General features: G+C 43.3%; 1 protein-coding gene across 2 annotated transcripts; it reads right to left on the reverse strand.

Annotated features, from left to right (window-relative positions):
• Positions 1–512: 512 nt before the first annotated feature.
• Positions 513–22495, reverse strand: rorca (RAR-related orphan receptor C a). 2 transcript variants are annotated; one of them, XM_080011171.1, is made up of 10 exons: positions 22195–22495; positions 13511–13596; positions 12900–13041; positions 7959–8396; positions 7403–7524; positions 6752–6884; positions 5552–5659; positions 5161–5271; positions 4313–4425; positions 513–4038 (listed from the first exon to the last, which is right to left on the reverse strand). In XM_080011171.1, exons 1-10 carry the CDS (start codon positions 22199–22201, stop codon positions 3877–3879), a joined length of 1422 nt encoding a protein of 473 aa, XP_079867297.1. In that variant the 5' UTR covers positions 22202–22495; the 3' UTR covers positions 513–3876. The 2 variants fall into 2 exon arrangements, with proteins under 2 accessions (XP_079867297.1, XP_079867298.1); XM_080011172.1 differs by lacking the exons at positions 12900–13041; positions 13511–13596; positions 22195–22495 and adding an exon at positions 11802–11890.
• Positions 22496–23531: the final 1036 nt, after the last annotated feature.

Genomic DNA, 23531 nt, shown 5'->3' on the forward strand with positions numbered 1-23531 from the left:
CGGTTGGGGGTGGGAATGAAAGAGGTTCCCTTCTCCATATTACAAGTCAGTGTTCCATCAAAATGATTTTGAAGCTGTTATTTTAGGGTAAAAAATAAAAAGTTACACAGTGGTGCTTTAAACAATGTGCAAACTGTAAAAGAAAATCAACTGGACCCTGCAGGCACTGGACACCACCAATGAGACTGAAAGGAAGCTCGTCAATGAGAAGAAGAAAACAATAGATAATCGTATATAAAATAAAAGTATATAATACAACTAAAGTAAAATAATATAACTATGTAATATAAAAAGTATATAATATTAGCTGAAATAATTGGTTTGGAAACCTACAATCATAAATTTGGAAAAATAATCCAAAACAATTCTATGATTTTTGATTTTTTTCTAAAAAGACTGAAAAGTGCAACTTGTGTCTTTTATTTTTGTGACATTTCTGACTAATTTATGACGCCATAAAACTCAAAGGGCTAATAGTGCATTACCAAATAATACAAGGAAAAGTTTTATTTATAGTAAAAGACCTTTATTACATTCTTAAATCCACATATTTAATCCCCATTGTACAACAATAACACTGTACTGTGTTAATAACCTCTTAGGCTTTATATCCATAACATCATAAATTATATCTTATTAAAACCTATATTGATTTTAATAATAATCTTAAAATAGTGTGAAAATATGATAAACAGAAGGATCATGACAAAAGAGAAACCTTTAGGGAGACATATTTCAAAATGCTCTTTAACAAAAATAGAATTACATCTCTGCAAGACAAAAAGGGTACTAAACCGATGAAAGAAACAAAACATTACAGAGGATAGCAATAGAGAAACAAAAGATCACATCAAAACCAACACAAAATTCAGAGATTCTAATCCGTTTTTTTCTCAACAATTCATTGTAGTATTTAAGGTCCTGTTATTCTTTTTTTTTCTCTACGACTCAGACTCCGATGTCCTGCGATTATGACATTAGACCAGGGGTAAACTGGTACTTGTGTGATGAAACATTCACAAAAACGTGTACTGTACACAGTGATGAAGGTTTTAAGTCTTCTATCCTGTTGCGAGGTGTTTTGCCAGCATACAAGTAAAGACACTGTAGAACTGAGAGCCCAGCTATCTCCCTGAGTAAATCCTCTATGAGGAAACCAAACTGATGTCTTACAGAGAACTGCCGTCCGACCGATTGATTTTGTATTTAACGTTACAGGACTTCTCGAGTTTGCGTTTCACCTGTTCTGCCATAGAAACCTCCAGTCCTCCCGTTGTTGCCGGTTAATATGTGATCTGTCTAAAAACAAAAAGTGAACTGGCCTGAACTTGAACCATCTCTGCCGGAGTGCTTGTTAAAGCTCATAAACTATGCCGCTCTGACCTCAGATCAGATCATCGGGAAAGACATTATTGCACGATCCCACCATGCCGCTACATGAAGCACCTCTCCTCACACTGGCTGCCATACGCGGAGAGTCTGGAGCCCAGCACTGTTCCAGCAGTGCCACGCTATACATTAAATACCACTAAGGGTATATTTTGATTGTCTTTTGAAGATCACAATAACTATTTTTGTTTTTATTCCCCACGATGAAACTATGAACCATAGTTTGATTTTGCAAGCTCTCAGCGTTGGCGATTCTAGTCTTTTTAGAAATCCAAAACGTCCTCCTGAAATCAGGAGGAAGTTTTGATCCTGGCACGCACCCTCACACGTTTCCCCAAAAATCCCTCCGGCAGATCTCTATCTGTGTCGGGCCTTCTGGATCAAAAGGAATGTAACGACCGAGAGCAGTAGCCTAAAAATCAAAACAAAACAAAACAAAACAAAACAAAAAAAATTCAGGTGCCATGTAGTTTACTCAACCCAAATAGATCTACAGCGACATCGATGCTGCTCTCGTCTCCCACCCGGGCGTTTTAAAAATCTACTGAAAACTTAATTTTTGAGACTGGATTTTTTATCTCTCAAATCGCAATCCCTCACAAAATATCTTGCGGCAGAAACATTCAGAGAACGTAAAAGCACTAACTCAGGGGGGTAGCTGGCAGCTCTGAAAACCCTTCAGTGTGCCATGTAGTGTGTGTAAAAAGGGGTGAGGTAGTAAGGGGGGTGAGGTGAGGAGAAGCGGACCTAAAGAAGTCGTCAGAACAACCTCAGGCTGCCTGAGCCTGCAGCAGTGGGGGGGCGGGGGGCAGACAGTCCTTTTAAAGTCCCGTTTAAACCACCAAGGTCCAAAAAGTTTTAAAGACCCGTCGTCTCTCAGGTCTCCCAGGTCTCCCAGGCCGTGGATCAACGTTGACCTCCAGTTCCAGCATCTTCTCAGCTCTGCCAAAAGTCTCTTGGGGCCGTGGGTTCTTCTCCCGGTGCCAGTGGCGGCGAGGAGGTCGGCAAGGAGGTTGACGAGGAGGAGGAGGTGGGAAAGTTCCAGAAGCTCCTCAACTCGACACCTTGACCCCAACAGCCCAAAGCGAACACTTCCTCTCCGTGCTTTGGACTTTGTCAAAGTCTCTCAAAGAATCCCCGACGTTCAAGAACAGCAGTCCTTTGAGTCTGAACCCAGTGTCTCGGTGCCAAGAAAATAGTTAATTTGGGATTTCAACAAGGACTCAGAATAGGTGCTAATTATTCACTGGATTTTTTTATTGTTCATTGAGTTCGATCACTTTGTCCTAGAAGCCGCCACAGCCGGCGTGTGGTCAGGCAGTATCTTTTTTGTTTGAGAGACCTGAGAGCAACTAATACCTTACCATTATTTTTTCTTTCAAATTGAATCTCTGTCTCCCTCTCACTCTCTATGACTACTCTTACCTTACATATAAATGTATGTATATAAAAGGAACATCTGAAAATACTTTCACAACACGTCTGTGTATCCATTCTCTCTTTCTAAGTGGCATTTGCAAAGGGAAAGGGGATTAGGACTGAGGTCATTGATTGCATAAAAAAAATAAAGAGCTCATAAATATCAGTGTCTGTAGGTGTGCTGGTAAAAAATACCCATGTAGAGCAGCATAAGTGCTCTAAGTGCTGCACGTGCAAGAGTTTGTATGTGCATGTCGGCTGACACTTTTAGGGTCTTTGCCGTTGTTTTGCACAGTTAAAAAAAACCAACCCTGCCTGTTGGTGAATTTGATCATGGTCCCTTTAAACAGTTTGATCACAAGATACAAAACTGCAAAAATATGGGCGCTATCAAAATGACTTGAAGTAAGTCAGTAAGTAATGCACTGCTACGAATTGGAACAGGCGTGGGACAAGGACCGTTGGTGCGTACATTCTGTATCAAGCCCAGGGCTGGGTTAATGAGGATCGGGAGGATTGGGAGGGGGGGGGGGGTTACATTCAACATTCATCAGCTTATGAGAACTGGGAGAGAATCTGAACTTGTTCTAGAGAGGATTTCAGCATTACAGGGGTTTGTGAGGTCACCTCATAGAAAAATATTGTTGATTTTTTTGTTTTTTTTTCAGGATACAAATTACACAGGCTACTATAGAATAATTTATTTTGCCTCCCTAGAAAAATAGTTTTGGGTAGCGTGCACCGTCCACCCGGCAGCGCCCGGCCACTGGGCCGCCCCGCCCAGTCGAGGTGGAGCTTCTTGAGGGCCGGTGTGTGGAGCATCATAAGCTACTTCATCGGGGCGGGAGTTTTTGGAGGGGAGAGGAGTGTGTCGTAAAGTGGAGCGTGCAGGATTGTCACTGAGCTGCTGGTTGGTTTTGCTTCTACTGGTTGCCATAACTCTCTCTCTCTCTCTCTCTCTCTCTCTCTCTCTCTCTCTCTCTCTCTCTCTCTCTGTCTCTCTCTCTCTCTCTCTCTCTAAACCTCAACATCTATACTTTACAGATCACTCTGTGCCACCACAGGGAGTTAGCCCTCAGTGGAGTCTGGGAAGGTGAAGTCGCTGCCGAACACCTCGCGGTACAGCGGGGGGAAGGTGTAGGCGGTCTCGGGGTGGACCAGGCGAAAGAACTCCAGTTTGTCGATGTGGAGGTTGCAAATGGACTTCATGATGGGAAGCTTGGCCACCATCTGAAACAGGGAGGCGGGAAATGACTAAATATCTACATGAACATCTTTGTTTTTACCACACTTTTGTACTTTTGTCATTCTTGGCCATGCATCGGCTTCTGCACTTTAACGTCTTGTGTTTTTGATAAAGCGCTAAACCCTGAGGATCAAAACACTGCTGTATGACAGAGGACTACTGTGAACATTGTGACATCTTTTTGATTCTTCTGCTCGTAAATAAGAGTTAAAGAGGTAAATCTTTTGAGATTGTTCCTAGAAAGGATGTCCACAGTACCTTGGCCAGCTTCTCCTCTGATGAGCCCTCTCTTTGTAGGCAGCGCTGCAGAGCCACATAGACCTTCTCCTGAAGCTTCTGGATCTTCTGGGTGTCGGTAAGCCACGGTCGGTCTGGAAAAAAACAAAGACAATTCATTTCAGGCCCCAGAATTGTAATCAAACTGCCTTGGATTAACCTTTATAACGCTAAGTTATAGAAGTTATATTAACACATGTCCTGAACTTTGAAGGAACACAGTGCCTCTCTGAGCAGTAAACACCTGAGGGACATTTTCCACCAATTCGCTGAGCGGTTTCAAATGCATCTACTGGTGTGTACACAAAAGTGTGAAAGGGCCACATCCTCCAGCTTGTAGGGCTGCCCCCTGAAATCATTAGTCGGAAACCCGTCAGTCAACTGAGACTCCCCCCACGAATAGTCGAATATTCGCATTGAACCGAATCCGACTAGACTGACAAAATACTGAGTCGGGTACAGCCCCACCATCTTGTGTCCAGGGTTCATCCTTGGTGTATTATTTAGGTTTTCATTCCAGAGAAGGGTTCCTTTCAGCTGAAGTATATTTGATTGTGGTAACATGTCCATTAAAATTGAGCTTATTGCCTTTGTGCCAAAGCGCAAATAACAAAGTTCTTCTTTTATTGATATCATTATTCAATAATTATAACTAATTCCAATTAAACTGATATTAACCATGCATGCACCCTAATAACAATATATTATATTTTATAATCATGTACATTGTTTTTTTATTCTATGTACCTATTCCAACTGAGTATTTTCTTGGCACAGGAATCTTCCCGTGGGTAAATAAAGTTTTGTCTTATCTTCTTGTGAGCACTCACCTGGTGATAGCAGCACGGCAGCGCTGAACAGAGCCATCTCCTCCTCGGAGAGCTGCATTCGACTCAAGCTTTTGGCCAAATCAAACACGGAGCTCACAAGGTCGTCGCAGCCTGAGAGGGAGACAGAGATGCAAACCCCAAAGTCATTAAAAGATCCTCAAAACAGAAACTTGGCAAGGACTGGGGTGTGTCTGGATATTCATAATTTACACGTCTACATCTCAGCAGAATGTGAAGTTGAAATGTGAACAAAATGGTTCAAATGAGGCTGCATTTGTGTGTATGTGTGTGTGTATGTGTGTGTGTGTGTGTGTGTGTGTGTGTGTGTGTGTGTGTGTGTGTGTGTGGAGGAGTGAAATCTTACGATGCAGAATGTGACCTGTGAACTCACCGAGGGCTTTAAAGAGCTGAGCGCCGGCAAACTTTCCATCAAAGAGCAGCGTGTTATTGATGGGGTTGTAGGCTTGACACATGCGGATCAGAAGAACATCCATACAGCCTGAGGACCACAGGAAAAACAGAATAAACAAATGGAGGGGAAATAATACACGCATGAAAAACACATGACCTGCAAAGTAACATCAATATTACTATTCAATGCCAGAACTTAATTTCAAGATTAAGCTACAATAACATGCATAACTAAAATGTGATTTTAAGCGTCCCTGTATGTATCTGATACTTGACTTCCGTAACCTGTAGCGCGAGCCGAGGGCTTTCTGCATCGAACGCCACAAGACAACGGTGAGTTTTGTCAAGGGGTCGGGCTGTTTTCGGAAATAGAAAGAAGTTTTGTCCTGGAAGGACCTGTGTGACACTGGAGGCCGGAGCTGTCCATGAAGCGCTAACCCCTGTCATGCTGCTGTGATATAACCCAAGGTGGTGAAGTTAAAAAAGATAAATCCCCCCGAGGTGCATGCATAATGGAGTCATACACGACGCGAGCATGACTAAAATAAGGATAGTGTTTCTGGGTCTAAAAAAAAAGCAAGGTCACATCAGGGGAAGCTCAAACACTATTGGAAAAAGAGAAAATAAGCCGAACCTACTGGCAAGTCATCAGGCCTTCTGTCTAACCGTATTAAGAGGTCTTAAGAGGATGACTTTTTCCAGGTGGAAAGTGCTAGTTTTTGTCGCAGCTTCGGGTGGTATTTCGGACGTCTCTTACCCCCAAATTGAACAACTAGTGGAAACTCTTCACGGGGAAAAAACAGTGGGTAAAACAGGGAAAGAAAATGTGGCGTTTTAAGCAGAAGTGTCACTTCAAAATAGCGACATTTCTACTGTCTCATCTCACACTGGATGAAAACAAACAGGGAGGGCAGGGGCAGAGCGTCCTGTAAATCAGTCACGGATGAGCGCAGGGTTTTCTTTTCTTTTTTCTAATGGATAAAAAAAGGAAAGAAAAGAAAAACATTCAAATGGGTCTCGAAATGTGACGCCTGTGTGTTGGAAAACATCGGTGACGTGGCTAACTGGCCTAGTTTTCCGCCACCGGGCCCGCTGCGATGGTCGCTACCGCACATGAGTATATGAGGGAGTTTGGAGTTTGTCTGTGGCTTGAGTCCGTCTGAAGCGGCAGAACACTGACCTGCTTTGAGCAGGATTATCTGGTCATTCTGACATAGGTCCATGAAGCCTGTGATGCGCTTGGCAAACTCTACAACGTACTGGATGGCGTTGGTGATGTGACTGGCACACTGCTGCCACATCAGCTCAGCAGACTGAGAGAAGGAGAGAGGAAAACAAAGTGTTTAAGGTGAATGAAGTTTAAGCTACTTTAAATAGCTTAAAATAATAAAATCCTGTCTATGATATACACTTACAGGCATCCTAGCAACAAATATCTGATGAGGGTATAGCATAATATATAAATAGCAGAGTTATGACAAAATCAAATCATTTGATTTATACAAAATAAAACATTAAATCCCTGTTGTTTGTGTTTCTGTAAGTAGTTTATTTAATTTAAAAACAAGTTAACTGGAAACAAGAGTTACAAAATGCAGGATGAATTTTAAGTAGAAGAAGACACTTGCATGGACCTTAACTGGGAATCAGCTGACTTAATATAGTTTTATATTTTAATCAATGTTGATTTGACCGCAAAATCTGAATGTTTTTATTAAATAATTAGAAGATATATCAAGTATATCTATATTTTTTTTTTATTAATGTATTTAATTTAAATGTCATATATAAAAAGTCCACTCTTGACAAATACTTGGCTAAATTCTCTCACCTTGGTCTGGTAGCAGCGCGTCTCCTCGGGGCTGTACAGGTTCCAGGCGAGCCTCTTCAGCTCCTCGCTGCCGTACTGGCTGGTCTCCATATGCGACTTCACCACGCTCTGGGTGATACGCTCTGAACAGCAGCACAAAACACACACATAATTAGTTAATATGATTAAAATAACATAGCTGGGTTAAAAAAACATCTATACGGTACGTTTGGCTCCGGTAATTACTCTGGGGCACCAAATCCCTGATACCAAAAGTTACATAGTGCTGCTTTAAATTACATACAATTTAAAATAAAAAAGATACACTGAATTTGCACTGTGAAATTTTTGTAATGCATGTCAGATGGTACTGAAATGTTGCCAGCAATTCACATTATGTATAAAACACCCAATACATCGAAATAGAATCAAATCATGAGCCATCTCAATGATATCTGATTGAATCGATATCGAATTGAATAGTGCGATCTCGCCCGATACCCAGCCCTATAAAATACATACGCAAACATGATATATCGCAGTATACAGTAGATGTAGTTTTTTTCTCTCTGCTCACCTATCTCCAGCAGGGAGCAGCCGTCGGGCATAGGGTTGGTGATTGCGTGGGAGAAGAGTCCGGAGTCGTGCAGCAGCTGGTACTCATGCTTGATATGGTGTCCTACACCTTCCACAAAGTCCAGGCCAGTCTGTTCGGGGGAACTCTGCGAGGAGGAGCTGCTGCCGGCGCTGCCGCTCAGCATCTCTAGGCTGCAGTAGTCTCTCGCGGCGCCCTCCGGTGTCAGCGGAAGATCAAACAGGAGGCCTTCGGGCAGCGTGGTGATGTCGTCCAGGTCGCTCAGTGCCGCACTGGAGCCTCGGCTGTAGGTGCGGCTGTTGGCGGCCATCTCACTGTTGTCCTCCCGAGCCACGGCACCCTGCTGCGACTGCTTGTGTTTCTGGACCTCGGCGTACAGGCTGTCACGCTGCTTTTTGGACATTCGTCCAAATTTCACCGCTGTTAAAAGGCAAAGAATAACCACTTTAAGAGGGATGTCATAAGAGGTGTTATAAAACACATTCAATGTTGATAAACTCAAAAAGGTTTACCCAGTTGTCAGGCACCATGGGTACTACCATTGGTGAAAAGAAAAAGAAAATATAACTCAAACTCAAAAAGAATAATGAGCAAATATTACATTAATTTACATTTGGGGATGAGGTGAAACAGCCTGGTAGGCGCACTCATAGGAATTATGCAGCTGCCTACTTGAATGATATAGTAATTCACAGGCGGGACTGGGACTCCCACAAAAGACAGTTACAAGCAGTGCTCACTGCCCTGAGAGATGCAGGTTTCGTGGTAAACCCAAAGAAATGCCATCTGGGACTAGATGAAGCAGAGTACCTGGGGCCCACAATTGGGAGCGGGTTGGTCAAGACTCAGAAAAAGAAACTGGAGAGCATCCATTGCTGGCTGCGACCAGCTACCAAGAGGCAAGTCAAAACATTCTTGGGGCTAATAGGGTATTACTGGCAGTTTGTACCGAATTAAGCTGCTCTGGCGGCTCCTCTCCATGATTTGACCCAAAATAGTCAACCACACCAGGTGAAATGGGCCTTCTGCACCCTCGGGGAGACCCTTTGTGCTGAACCCGTCCTGGTGGTGCCTGACTTTACCAAGTCCTTCACCCTACAAACAGACGCCTCAGAGAGTGGTTTGGGGGCTTTCCTTCGCAAGTGATAAATGACAAAGAGCACTCAGTGACTTTTATCAGCCGAAAACTGCTGAAGCAAGGAAATAATTATGCAGTGGTGGAGAAAGAATGTCTTGCTTGGTGTGCTGCTTGGCGGTGGCCTTTGTGGTCGCCTGCGCAAACGCTCTGTGTCGATTATGTACATTTTAGTATTTTTTTCCATTTTACATTGCTATGTCCGTCAAAAACTCATCGGCCGAGATCTCCTACGACCGCGATGCACTTGTGGATATAAAAAATTCCCTGAATGTACAACTTTGGGACATTTTATCCCTTTGATCCAGACTGGCCAGTGGAGATTTTACGCGCCAAAACTCTCAACAAAGAAAATAACAACAGTGCAGTCGAGGTTCCACAGGTGGGCCGAAGGAGGAAGCACTGTGGTAAGAAAGGCAGCATTCGGATCAAAATCAGGACGCAACCTGACTGTCCACCTCTACCCATCATCTTTCTTGCCAATGTCCAGTCCCTGGAAAATAAGATGGATGACCTCCGGGCGAGGATTACATTGCAAAGGGATACGAAGAACGATTGCGTCCTCTGTCTGACGGAGACATGGCTGAACCTGCTGGCGCCGGACCATCCCTACGTACAGCTGAATCCTTCTCAGTGTTCTACACAGACAGATCGGGGGAGTCAGGGAAATCCAAGGGTGGAGGCGTCTGCATCATGACTAACAGCAACTGGTGTAACCCCAACAACATCAAGACTCTTTCGTGCTCCTGCTCGCTGAACCTGGAACAGCTCATGCCGTCCATTCTACCTCCCCTGGGAATTCAGCATGGTCATCATCACAGCCATTTATATCCCACTGCAGGCGGACCCGACACAGCACTATCAGACCTGCATGATGTGTTGTGCAGACTTCAAAACAAGCAACCTGACATGGCTGTGGTGGCGGCCGGGGATCTTAACAGGGCGAACCTTAAAAAGGTTCTGCCTAATTTCCACCAACACACCATGTGTGCCACCAGGGGAGAAAGAACTTTGGACCACTGCTACACACTGTACAAGAAAGGATACAAGACCGTCTCGTTCCCTGCTTTCTGGAAATCGGACCATGCCACCATCTCTTTACTTCCTGTTTACAAGCCCTGCATCGTGCTTGGAACGGTAGTGACGAGAGAAGTAAAGCGGTGGTCAGACCAATCAGAGGCCGCAGTTCAGGATGCTTTGAGTGACGCTGACTGGGACGTGTTCCAATCGAGTTCCAGTGACTTCAGCGAGTTTACTGAAGTAGCTATATGCTTCATAGCTAAGTTAGTGGACAGCATCGTACCCACAGTGAAAGTTTGGATATTTCCTAACCAGAAACCCTGGGTTGACAAATCCGTCCACGGTGATCTGAATGCTCGCACAACGAAGGTCTTGTATCCAGAAATATGGACAATTACAAAGCGGTGTCCTACAAACTGCGGAGGGCAGTGAAGGATACCAAACGGACATACAGGGACACAGTGGGGCTACAGATGGAACAACGGGACACCAGTTGCTTGTGGCAGGGGCTGTAGACCATTACTAACTACAAGAGCAGCCCCTCCCCAGCCACGAGTGTCGACGCCTCCTGCCTCCGCCTCTGCTTGAATGACTAACCACCGGTGGCCCTCGGTAGAGCCGGTTGATTAAGGATTACATCTGCGCCTCCCTCCCTTGCACAAATTGACCCGCTGTAGTTCGCATATCGGCTGAACAGATCCACGGACGACACGGTCTCCCAGATACTGCACACCACGCTCACGCACCTGGATGGCCAGAAGGAGGGCTATGTGAGATTGCTATTCATTGACTACAGTTCAGCTTTCAATGCCAGAACACTCCGCTGTGTGCCTGGATCCTGACTTCCTCCCGACCAGGCCCCAGGTGGTTAGGGTGGGGAGGCACATGTCCAGCACCCTCACCCTGAATGAACACAGGATCCCCCTAGGGCTGCATTCTCAGCCTTGTACTGTACTCCCTGTACAGGCATGACTCTGTGGCCAAGTCCAGCTCCAACACCATCATCAAGTTTGCTGACGACACTATCGTGGTGGGCCTGATCACAGACGACAGCAAGAAGGCCTACCACGAGGAGGTGGCTGACCTGTCACTCTGGTGCCAGGACAACAGCCTCCTCCTAAATGTCAGCAAAACTAAGGAGCTGATTGTGGGCTTTAGGAGAGTATTACAACCGAGGACGCACACGCTGTTGGTGATTAATGGTACATCTGTCACCAGGGTGAGCAGCTTCAAGTACCTGGGTGTCCACATCACAGAGGACTTAACGTGGAGTTTACATACAGACACTCTGGTGAGAAAGGTGAGGCAGCGTCTTTTTCACCTCAGGCAGCTGAAGAAATGCAGGGTCTCACTGAGGATCCTCAAGTCCTTCTACTCTGGAGTAGTGGAGAGCATCCTGACAGGCAACATCCCTGCCTGGTTTGGGAACTGTACTGCTCAGGACAGGCGGGCATTAATATATGTGAAAAAAAAAGTTGTTGAATAGTCTGTTGACTCTGAAGTAAATCATTCTATTTTGTGTGTCACCAGGAGGACAACGCCAGCAGGAGACAGGAATGCTGCTGATGCCCAGTACCGGGAAGAACCTTAGATGTTTTTTCTCCCCCACCCTTTCCCCGCTCACAATTTAAATAAATGGACTACATTTGATTAACCCTGAAAAAACTTACCTCTGGCCTCATTCCCCCGCCGAGGTCAACACCATAGGACTAGGCGTGCCACAGAGGACACAAACACGGAATATGTTTTGGACTGTTTTGGACTCCTACAGTCTAACTTCGGATGACGATGTCACAAAGCGGCCCGCTCCTGAAACTAATGAAAGAGTTTTCAACTACTTTCTGCTCCAAATGTAGATCGATATTGATCAAACATGAACGACAACGTCTTAAATCTCCTGGTTCTAACGAGACCTTAACCATGTCTCTGCGTACTGCCGTTGATGTGTTTCAGATACTTCTAGCCTGAAACACACTGAGAAAAAAAAACAAAACAAAAAAAAAACGCAGAGCAATAACAATAGGGATAATAATACAGGTACTCCTCACTTAACGACCTACCTGTTTAACGACCGTTCAGACTTACAACCAGCTCTCCGACCAGTCGGTATAGTACGTTGCGTACAATACCGCGGCGTGCGCGCTGTGTGTGTGGCATCTCAGCGTCAAGCATCTCATCGCGCACCACCATTCTCAGTCTCGTTCCCGCAGTCTGTCAGTATTCACTACACCAGCGTTTTCAACGTGGAATAACACGGGTCCTCACTTATCGACCGATTTGTTTGACGACCTGGTCCTAGGAACGGAACTTGGTCATTAAGTGAGGAGTACCTGTAATAATACTGGTAGAAGAACTCAGCTGTCAAATAAATCTATTACAGGTTGATGTTGACCAAACCTTTATAGTTAAATGTCAACTTTATTCTCTTTCTTAGTCTTTCAGGAGCTGTCAACAGCTGCTTCAATTGGCTAACTTGTATGAAAGGATAATAACTTTGATTGGACAAAGCACCGTTGTTGGAGTCCATCTGAACTCTCTGAGTTGAGCTCTGGAAACTAATACTTTAAGGCCCGGGGCTGAACTCTTTTTGGGTCCACGGTCCGTGGTCTTAGGGAAGTCCAAATCCCATTTAATAAACCCCTCACAGTAAATAAATAGTAAGGTAACAGGGTCCCCCCCCGCCCCACCAACCCCCTCCCCGTGTAGTGAACTTTTAACTTCCAAAAATGGGTCGAGAGACGAGGGAGCGGTACCGAAAACGGACTCACCGTCACGGCTCATTCCAAGTGCGAGGCACTTCTGCAGCCGGCAGTGCTGACAGCGATTCCGGTTGGTCCGGTCGATCAGACAGTTCCTCTGCCGTGAGCAGGAGTACATGGCGTTGTTCTGCTGGCTGCGGCGGAAGAAACCCTAAAGCACACAGATACCACATGAGATGTGAGTCGATGCAGGGAGGGCATGAGAGTATCCAGGAAACCAATAAGAAATAATCTGCATCAACAAAACTGAATATTGAATATTCAGAGATGCACAGACGCATACACTGTGATGTAAATGTAATAGCCGTAGTGGGCCCAATACAGTGTCCATGTGCATTTTAAAATGCCTCCAATACTCAAACCAAATAACAAAGGAACATCAAGTCGTTTCTTGGAAGTCAGTGACGATTGATTGTGTTAAAGAGTGACTAGAGTCACTAGAGTGACTGAGTGCTTATACAGTCAGTGGAAAAAACATAAATGGTATCGATGCATCCCTAATTACACTGAAAACGCCTATTCATATTATACCATTATCCTCAGGGTGCAAAAGTGTACAGAAAAGTGGCTATTTCAACTAATGTCATGAATGTAACTTTAAAATGTAAGAAATATCCCACCTTGCAGCCTTCGCAGGTGATGACTCCATAGTGGATCCCTGACGACTTGTCCCCGCAGATCTTGCAGGGGATTACCTCTATTTGAGCTGAGGAGAAACAAAAAAGAGAAAAAAAAGAATATTTTAGTCTGCAGTTACATTTAAAGCTACAACTAGGCATCAATAGGAGGGAATGGAACAGATTAGATAAGTGGTTTATCCCTTTTATAATTTGCCAACATTCTCCTCAGCCACCCAACCCTTAATTAAGTACATGGTAGCTATTTGCCTTCACATAATTTATTAACCGCAAAAAAGGATACACTTCTTATTATGTAATGATCTTACCATTAACACCTCTTTTGGATATCAAACTATAGGTTTGACAACAGTGGGTGAAATAGAACGTTAACACATTACCGCAAGTTGGTCAAACTGTGGCAGAATCAGAAGAAGAAGAAGCATTTTTTCCACCTTCTGACAAAATGTTCAACTTTGTCTTGTGGGCCTATCACGCTCGGATAACAAAAAACAAAGCCGCATCACACGAGACGGGCAGTCTAATATGAATCAATATTTACTTTAGACAGCCTTGGTTTGAAAGATTTACAAACCCAAACAAAGGCATATGCAGCCCTTTACATGATACCACCGGGTGCAGTTGGATTGAATTAAGACTCAAATTCCTTCCTTCCGCAAACCATGAGGAACAGAGTGTGTATCCCAGTGAGATACCGCAGTGATATATTCAGGGGAGAAATGGCGAGAAAAGCTACAAGCAGCCAGAACTCATTGACTCCTGTATAAATAAAAGCAAAACAATGTATATATTATACACCTTGACGCCAGTGTGGAGTCTGAGCCGTCTTATCCAGGAACAGCCTGTTCTTTTCATTATGTTGTTTATCTAAGTAGCAGGGCCTCCCGATGCCCAGAATAGCAGCTCAATTGCATTAGCTGAGGCCCAGGGTTATTAAGTTTCACTGCTCTCTCTCTCTGTCTCTGCTCTGTGCTGCAGCAAATGGCAACAGGTTAACAAAGACCCTGACGCCTCTCGGTCCTCCTGCTCCTCTGCAGCTGACCTTCAAATGGCGATTCCTGGCAACAACCGCAATTTTACTGTTACTGTTTACTATTTTCAAGATTTTATTTCATTTTGCAGTTTTTCATTTTGAGTGACGTAGGGTGTTCGGTAACCTATAAATTGCAGCAGTGGTATTTACAGGCCCAGCAGGCTCTTCAGAAAATGAATGCATTGCAAAAGCTCTTTGAACACTACTCACGCCCACGCAATCAAACACCAGGCTCGGTATGTGGGTCAATAGTATGTTCCTGCAATAGATGAGGCTGCAGTTTCAGGACTGCAGTCCTAGGACCTAATTTTCAGGCCTGCATTTCTAGGAACCCAGCTTTTCGTGATGGCACCACCTAGTGAATCATAGTTTTAAAGGTTTATTCCACACAAATACTACTTTCTGTCTAACGACTGATAGTTTTAGCTATGAGGTTAGAAATGGTTACGTTTAAGTATAAGGTTAGAGATGGTTACGTTTAGGTATAAGCTTAGAGATGGTTGAGTGTAGGTATAAGGTTAGAGATGGTTTAGTTTAGGTAAAAGGTTAGAGATGGTTAAGTTTAGGTATGTTAGAGCTGGCTAAGTTTAGGTATAAGGTGTAGCGATCGTTAAGTTTAGGTACAAGGTGAGAGATGGTTTTGTTTCGGTATGAGGTTAGAGATGGTTAGGGGTAGGGTGTTGTCCATCTTGTCCATGTGCCCTAGAAATGGGGTCCTTGGTTATGCTTGCCCGTCACGAAAAACTAGCATCCCAGAAATGCGGTACTGAAACTGCACCCTCCTCTATTGCAGGAACATGCTACTCATGAGGGTGGGTGGATACATGTAATGCTAGGGTCACACCACCGGCGATGGGGCTGCAGGGTGAAGCCGAGCAGCTCTCGTCTCGTCACTGTACGGTCACACCGTGGGCTTCTGTGGCCCTGGCATTTGTGGGCATGTCGGCTCAAAGTCCACTGGCTGTTGTGTGCACGCCAAACATTTCAAATCTTTCCTTTCCCATATTTAATATACATTATATACATAGATGGTGCCCTGTCTACTTATTATTTATTAAAATGGTGTAGTTTGTTTACTTGCTTACTAGTTAATAACCTCTTGAAAAAATTACGTAAATAATCTTGCCATCCGTCCCATTAGAATAAAGAATCGTACTTGTTGAAGAAACATAAAATGACGTGTTCCTTATTTTATCGCTAGTTTAAGTGACGTTTAAAAAAAAAAAAAAACTAGGAAAAATATGCAGTGATCCGAGTGTCCATTTTCCGAGGAACAGCGCCATAGAGAGCGTTTCTTCCCTCCTACTGACTGTCGCTGCTCATTTTCATAAAATTGAAACCTGCTCAAATTTCCTTGTTGACGTGAAACTGTCAGCTCGTCGCTGGTCATCGCTCCTCCCCTGCAGCCGGATGAAGCCGAGTTCCATTTGAAATTCATTGCAGCCTGTTCGCCTTGCAGCGCCCCATTGCCTGTGGTGTGACCGTAACATAATACGCAGAGCTTTGGTTTTGGCGCCATCTGCGGGTGGGGGGAGCCAACAATGGCAGCCGGCAGGGGATGCAGCTGTCGGAGATTGAGGTAATAGCCGAGTTTTTAACATCTGATTAAAATTTGATTGCTCCCTCTTCTGACAGCAGGCTGGTCCAACTCCAAAACTGGGTGATGTGCAGCAGTTCACAGTCTTTGATGTGGTCCAGTAGTCTGAAAAGACTGCTGATTTGTTTTGTGGTAAAAAAAAGGCACCCATTGAAGAGTTGTTTTTTTGACCTGTCTCTTGGTCTGTCATTTGGCCCCGAACATAACAAGAGACTAATTACAGTGAGACTGACATATAAATAACAAATTGCACATAAAGCTGCAAGAAAGGCATTTTTCAGTGTCAATATTTTTTGGGATGCATCTATACAAATCGGTCTGATACAAAGACAAAATGGGATAGCTGGATCTGAAAATATTACCAATAAGAAAATAAGGAAAAATAACTTGGATTTCTGCTTTTTTGGCAATTTGAAGCATGTCAGATGTCTGCCATGGAGAAAATGGGAATATACGCCAATCGTTATGTTCTAATGACCCCAAACTAACATCCTAAGTCTATAAGTAAAGGACTCAAACTCTTTACTTTTAACAATCGGTCGATATTTAAGTCTAAGAGTAAGAACCGCTGTGGGTGGTGAAAAAAGTGTTGTCCCACCAATTGTGGTTAGAGCTATCTGAGTATTTTTTGCTGGATAGAATTTCTACAAAAAGCAACAGAGGGAAATAAATAAATAAATAAATAAATAAAGGCCAGTGGAAAAAAACCCTCCCTCTCTCTCTCCGTCACTCTCTACCTCCTGGCTGATCCAGCTCCTCTCCCCGCCTCCCTCCCATCGGCCTGTTATATAACCGCCTGTCTGGCCACATTCCATGAACACACTCATTCAAAAGAGGTTGTCCTGGCAACACTGTGACATCCCTCCCTTCCATCTCTGGCTACCATTGGCTGCTTGCGTGCGGCTCTGTCCGCCATTGGCCGATTCACCCACCCGTCAGCCAAGCACTGAGCTGTTCTACTGACACAGTTTCCCATTCAGCATCAACAGGGAGGAGGAGGTGCCTTGCAAAAGGACACAATATGATTTCTTGTGGGTTTTAAGGTGGAACTAATTCCTGCTCGTGGCTGAGTAAACGCTGGGCGGAGGGAGGGAGGAGTTGAGAGAAAAACAATCCATGGTATCATTACTGAAAGATTGATGACCACTTTAGACTGGGAGGGTAATACTGCACTGCTGGAAATTTTACAACTTATGTAACATCTGGAAATGTTTAAACACGTACACATGCACACACACGCACGCACGCACGCACGCACGCACGCACACACACACACAGTAAGCTTCAGATGTGGGGTTCGGAAGAAGCACATACTAGCTCTGGTCTTGTTGCAGCATGTCAAGTATTTGAATGAAATTTCACCCGTCTTTGAGCGAGACCATAAATCTATTTATACTCCGGTGCAGTTGGTTGGGCAGCGCTCACTCTCCTGCCGTGCCGCCTGTTACCGACTCAAAGTCTGATGTCAGAGTTACATAAAATAATCATATGTTGTTATATCACACGGCGGCTGTAGACTATTTAAAAATCTATTCGAGGAGGATGTTTCTCACTTAAAGTTTACACCACTCAGAGCAGAATACTGCAATTGTTACATATCACCAATGCCATAATGCACACCTTATAAAACCTGCAAATACCTTAGAAAACACAAAGTACAGTGTGTTTGTGTGTGTGTGTGTCTGTGTCTGTGTGTGTGTATGTGTGATCTCAGTCTCCTCTCTGTGTCAGTCAGTCAGTATGTCAGCCTCCCTGATGCTCTTTCATCAGAACTTTCGCCCCGGTACTGTAAAATCTCAGTTTGAAAGACTTTGCTCTGGCTTCCCACCTAATCAAACAAAGTCCAAAGGTCCTGTTTACCTTGAACATTCTATTTGCTCTCAATATTGTACACGTAGCCTACATTACCATGGCTTCCTATGGGCGGGGAGGCAAGCAAGCTGCTCTCAATATTGTACACGTAGCCTACATTACCATGGCTTCCTATGGGCCGGGAGGCAAGCAAGCTCAAAAGCATAGATGATATTTTGAGCGATGTGCTATTGTTAAGTTTCTAGAATAAGTTTTTTTTCCTGCAGTTGGTTTGCTTACCATTCTGAACTCTGTCTCCATATCTCACCCCTTCTCTCCTTTTCCCCCACACCCCTTTCCTCACAAGAGAGCCTCGCCGGCAGCTGTATTTGAACAGCGATAATTCATCCCTCTTTCTGGCCCGTTTCTTAGTTCACCCTATCTAGAGAATTCAAGTGGAGCCAAAACCTCAAACTCAAACTATGTGGTAAGCTATTAAATGATACTGTATCTCTGTATGGGAGACTCTCCCTCTCTAGCACTATACAGGGTTTATAAAGCAGTTATATATGGAATTGGGGAAAAGCAGTGTTGCAGTGTACACTATTATGTAGAATTCATAGATGGTTTACTCCCAGTGAACCCCTAGCTGCAGTCTATGAGGAGTTTATTGAATTTGGCTGACATCTCTTCACAGATCTCAAAAAGAATTATGACAACAGCGTGGCCGTCGCTTCAGCAGGGATGACACTGACTCTGCTGGCTGTGCATCTTGGCATTATAGAGGATGACAAGTAGTGCAAATCATGAAGCTGCTACTGACAAAATGAAAAACCATAAACAATTCCATTAGCTTTTATACACGCATCATTGCCATTGAGTGCACATTCAAAACTGGGCATGTATGAAATGCAACTACGCTGTCTGCAAACTGTTTTATTAAAATATTATTATTGTTATAAAATATTTCCTTGTGCCAATCCTTAATGACAGCTCTTATGTAAATAATTAACAAGCATCTGAACCCAATCTGCAGACAACACCATCTAAAAAAAAAGTAATTTATTTAGTATACTAAATATATATATTAAATATATGTATAGGCTATATATAGTAAATATATATACCCTATACTTTAGGTGATTTAATATCATGTTTCACCATGGCTGGTGAAATTTGTAATATCTTGTGTTATTGCAGATTTGTTTTGGCCACTCCAGTTAATAAGGTTTATTTTTCTGCATACCACCCTCCACTCTCCCTCCTCGCCTTACAAAAAAAAATACACACTTCATGTCTGAAAACAGAACAGTAAGAAAGTAGGCCTCCTGCTCTGTGCCTCTGTAATCCTCCACCACTGACCAAACAAGACAAAGTGCATTGACTTGATCCCGCTGTGTTCCTTCGCTCCTTGCCCAAACCCAACAGGGCCTCTGTCACATAAGCACAGAGCCAGACACAGGAATTCACCAAACAGCGTGTCATTTTGTGCGTGGGCCCAAACCACAGAAAATAAATTTGGGAATATTCTCCAGAAATCACAGACCTCTTAAATAACAAACACAGACATTGTATGTCTCTTTTCAATTCCGTCCACATCAGGAATACCTCTCAGAAAAACTGATGTGAATTATCATTTGAGGAACTGAACTGCTGGAGAGAACGCTTCTGATCATATTTTCCTAAATGCCTTCCAAGGAGCTATAATGTAATTACCTTGCTATGAAGGGGAACTGCAACGTGTGCGAGGCAGGTGGAGAGTTAAGCTGGAGTCCAGAGGAATGGAATCTTAGCGGCCAGTTGTCGAAGGGAAGGGGCACCTTGAAACATACTGTAGCTCATTGTGAACTTCCCCCGGGCCGAGCACACAGAACAGATAGCGGCTTTGAGCAGGCTTTGGGGCGGCCCGGCACAGCTGCAGCCGCCTTTTGAGCAACGTGCGCTATCTGGCAGCCACATGGGCGAGATAGGGCAGGAAAATCTGTTGACCTGTTCAGTAAAGGTTTACTTATTTCACCTTGTTGCCTCATCAGCTTGAAGTTCGTGCAATGTGTTCACTAATGGATTTTTTCAGCTGGAATACGATGAGATGAACTGCATTGATCCACGATTGAGAGAAAATCTCATCTTTCTCTCAACTAACTATTAACAGGGACAGGCTTTTTAAATGCATTATAAGCAGAGGAAATGCAGCAACATTGCTGGAATTTTCCATCCATTATATATTTGCAAAAAAAAGGGGGTTTTAAATTCATTCATTTTATCACACTTTTGGGCTTGGCAAGCGGTTGACTATGAAACAGGGTGACATACATTCTGGTTGATGTAACCTTAAGCGGACACAGGAAGCCCAGCTTAACGCCCCGCTGTGCTTAAGGGTGCGTGTTGGCTTGCTGTGCCCACATCCTGCTACCGAGCAGTGGGGCATTGCTCTGACATTACCACATCGCAAAATCACACCTTTATTATCTAGGCCTTCATGGTGACACAATGTCAAGAATTTTTTATTTGCAATGAGAAATATGGTTATTTAATTTAATTTACAAGCCCACCCAAAGTTAAAATGTCCCAATATCTTTGGATTCGTAGTGTTGCATAATCCGTCTCTAATCTTGTTTTACCATTACTTAATTTGCTGCAGAAGCACTTGCGTCAGCATAAAAATCAGGCTCCTCCAGAGAAGATTCATCTTGTCGTCTGGTACCCTGACAACACATTTTAATTATGTCAATTGTCAATTCATTTTTGCAGTAATAACAACATGACTCCCCCCCCCCCCCCCCACCACATCCTCCTTTCCCTCCTGCTTGAATGCTGTGTAATCCTCAATGACAGAACTAGGTCAATGGCACATCAGACTCTCTTCTTCTCTTCCTCCATCACACTGGAAGCTATACTGTGTTGCAGAACAGCAACACCATAGAAACCGCCAGAGAAAGCGACGCAAAAAAAAAAAGTAAACACTGTGGGAAACTGGAAAAAGAAATTGGGTTCCTCGCAAGACTTGATATTATAGGACTAAAGGTTGAACGATACATTGTTGTAATAACAATATCAATATCGATTTTAGATTTGGATTATTGTAATATCGTGATATAGCTAAATGTCGTCTTTAAGGAATATCACAGTAAAGTAATGGAGTTTTCTGAGCATCATAGTCTGTTCTAGCTTCTAATCAATGGTCATAATATACGCATTACTAATGATTGTTTCTCAAATATTTCTTGTATGTAAATATATGGTGGCAACACCAAAAGGCCACCCCCATAATATTGCAAAATAATCAATATTAAAGTATCTAGTTAGTGTGATATTGGATTTTGTCAATATCGCCCAGCCCTGAGTAGAAGCATTTACCAATCTACAAAGTGTTACATTTCCTTTGTGCATACTTTGTACTGAGGAAGTTCAGCTCCCATTTTCCTGGAATGTAATTACAGTACTTATTACTTCTCAGAAATAATTGTTTCCCGATGCATTTCTCCCCCAAGACGGACTTGAAATGTTCTCTATTGAAAGTGCTATGACCTCCCAATTTCTATTTTCACGTCATACGAAAATATACAAAAATTGAAAATAAATTCACAACAAAATTAATGTTTCAGTTCAGTTCATTAACCCCCTCCAGAAAAAAAAAGGTGTTTATTTTTAGAATGTTTAATGAATATTTTAATCGTTAAAAGCAGTAAATACAGCTTGTCACAGTGTGTGGTTTGACAGCTCTCTGACCACCCCTCCCTTCCTCTTCCGCTCCCTCTCTTACATAACCACAGTCGCTCACAGGCGGAGTAAAGCAACTGCAGCTTAATTTAATGCACGCAAGACAAATACAAATAAATCACATAAACACCAAAACACCAGGACACCCAACTGTGTCTACGGGGAGCCAAAAAAAATGAAAGATTCTTGTGAAAAATGCAAACGATTTCGGGGGGTGCGGCAATCTGTGGCATTTGAAATAGTATGTACGCATTAAAAAAAACCCGAGTTATTTGTGATTTTAAATAGCAGAAGAGGAACTTTCTTTTTTTTTTTGTTTTTGGTTTAACAAACGCAGTTTCTTGCCACGCTGGGCTGCAGTCCTACGCACTTCGGACTCACTTTTTCCAAGTGTCCTTATCCCTTCAAGAACTTCAGCCATTATTTGCAAACCGTCTCCCAATGCTTAACAGCATTAAGCGACATCGCACGAACGTAACGGTAAAAAAAAAAAAAAAAAAAGAAGGAAGTAGGGGCCAAACTCACCCCTCATGTTGCTGTGTTTTCGCTCCTATCTTCGGGTCATGAAGCTCCAGGTGGGAGTGAAGCGCTGCTCAGCTCCGACAGAGCCGTGGACGAGTTGCAGAACAACAAATCCTCATATGTTTCACACCGGGTTCCTTCGAGCGAATGATTATTATTATTACTAATAATAATGATAATAATAATAATAACAATAATAATAATAATAACAACAATAGGAAGAAGAAGAAAAAAAAAGAAGAAGAAGAGTGACGAGCCCAACTCTTTTTCTCTTTGTATTTATCCCGCGCTATTCCGCTACGGCCGTTTTGTGGAAAGCTTGAAGTAAAATAACGCAGTCAGCTGCTCGTCCTCCCCCCCTCCCTCCCCCCCCCCCCCCCAGCCTGCTTTCGGCGCGTGGACTACCCATGATCTCGCGGCCTCGCGCGCTCCCGCCCCTTCGATCGCGCGCGCGCGCACAGGAGACTCACGCGGAGAGGTCGTGGGAATTGCCGCGAAGCGAAGCGAATTATATCGCACTTATAATTCAAGATTTGTATTTTACACTACATTATTATTATTATTATTATTATTATTATTATCAATAATAATAATTATAATAATAATAATAATAAAACGTTTTGACTACAGGTACTCCTTACTTAACGACCTACCGGTTTAACGACCGTTCGGACCTACGACCAGCTCTCTGACCGGTCGGTGTTGTACGCTGCGTACAATGCCGCGGCGTCCCAACGTCAGGCGTCTCCTCGCGCACCACCCTTTTTTATACTGTATATACTCTATACGCTATATATACGGTACACATCTCATCCCCTCACCATTCTCAAGTCTCAGTCTCGTTCCCGAAGTCTGTCAGTATTTACTACAATAGCGTTCGCAATGGCCACAGCTCCTTACCGTGAAATAACACGGGTCCTCGCTTATCGACCAATTTCGCTTAACGGCCTGGTCCCTGGAACGGAACTCGATCGTTAAGTGAGGAGTACCTGTAATTATTTTAATATTTACATAATTATTACATTAGGTACAAAGTTACATACTACTACTACTACTACTACTACTAATAATAATAATACTATTATTATTATTATTATTATTATTATTATTATTATTATTATTATTATTATTATTATTATTATTATTATTATTATTATTATTATGCTAGTGTTTAGGTTAATACTGTAAACACACTGTGTAGTTTTATACATATGTTTCATTCTTACTGTTCTGTCGAGTTCTGATGCTGTAACACATGAATTTCAAGCCCCACCCTGGGGATTGATAAAGTTGTATTTTATCTCATATCTCATCTCACCTTTCTTCAGACAAGACAAAGA

The sequence above is a fragment of the Zeus faber genome (genome assembly GCF_960531495.2).
Source record: "Zeus faber genome assembly, chromosome: 1".
Classification (NCBI taxonomy): domain Eukaryota; kingdom Metazoa; phylum Chordata; class Actinopteri; order Zeiformes; family Zeidae; genus Zeus; species Zeus faber.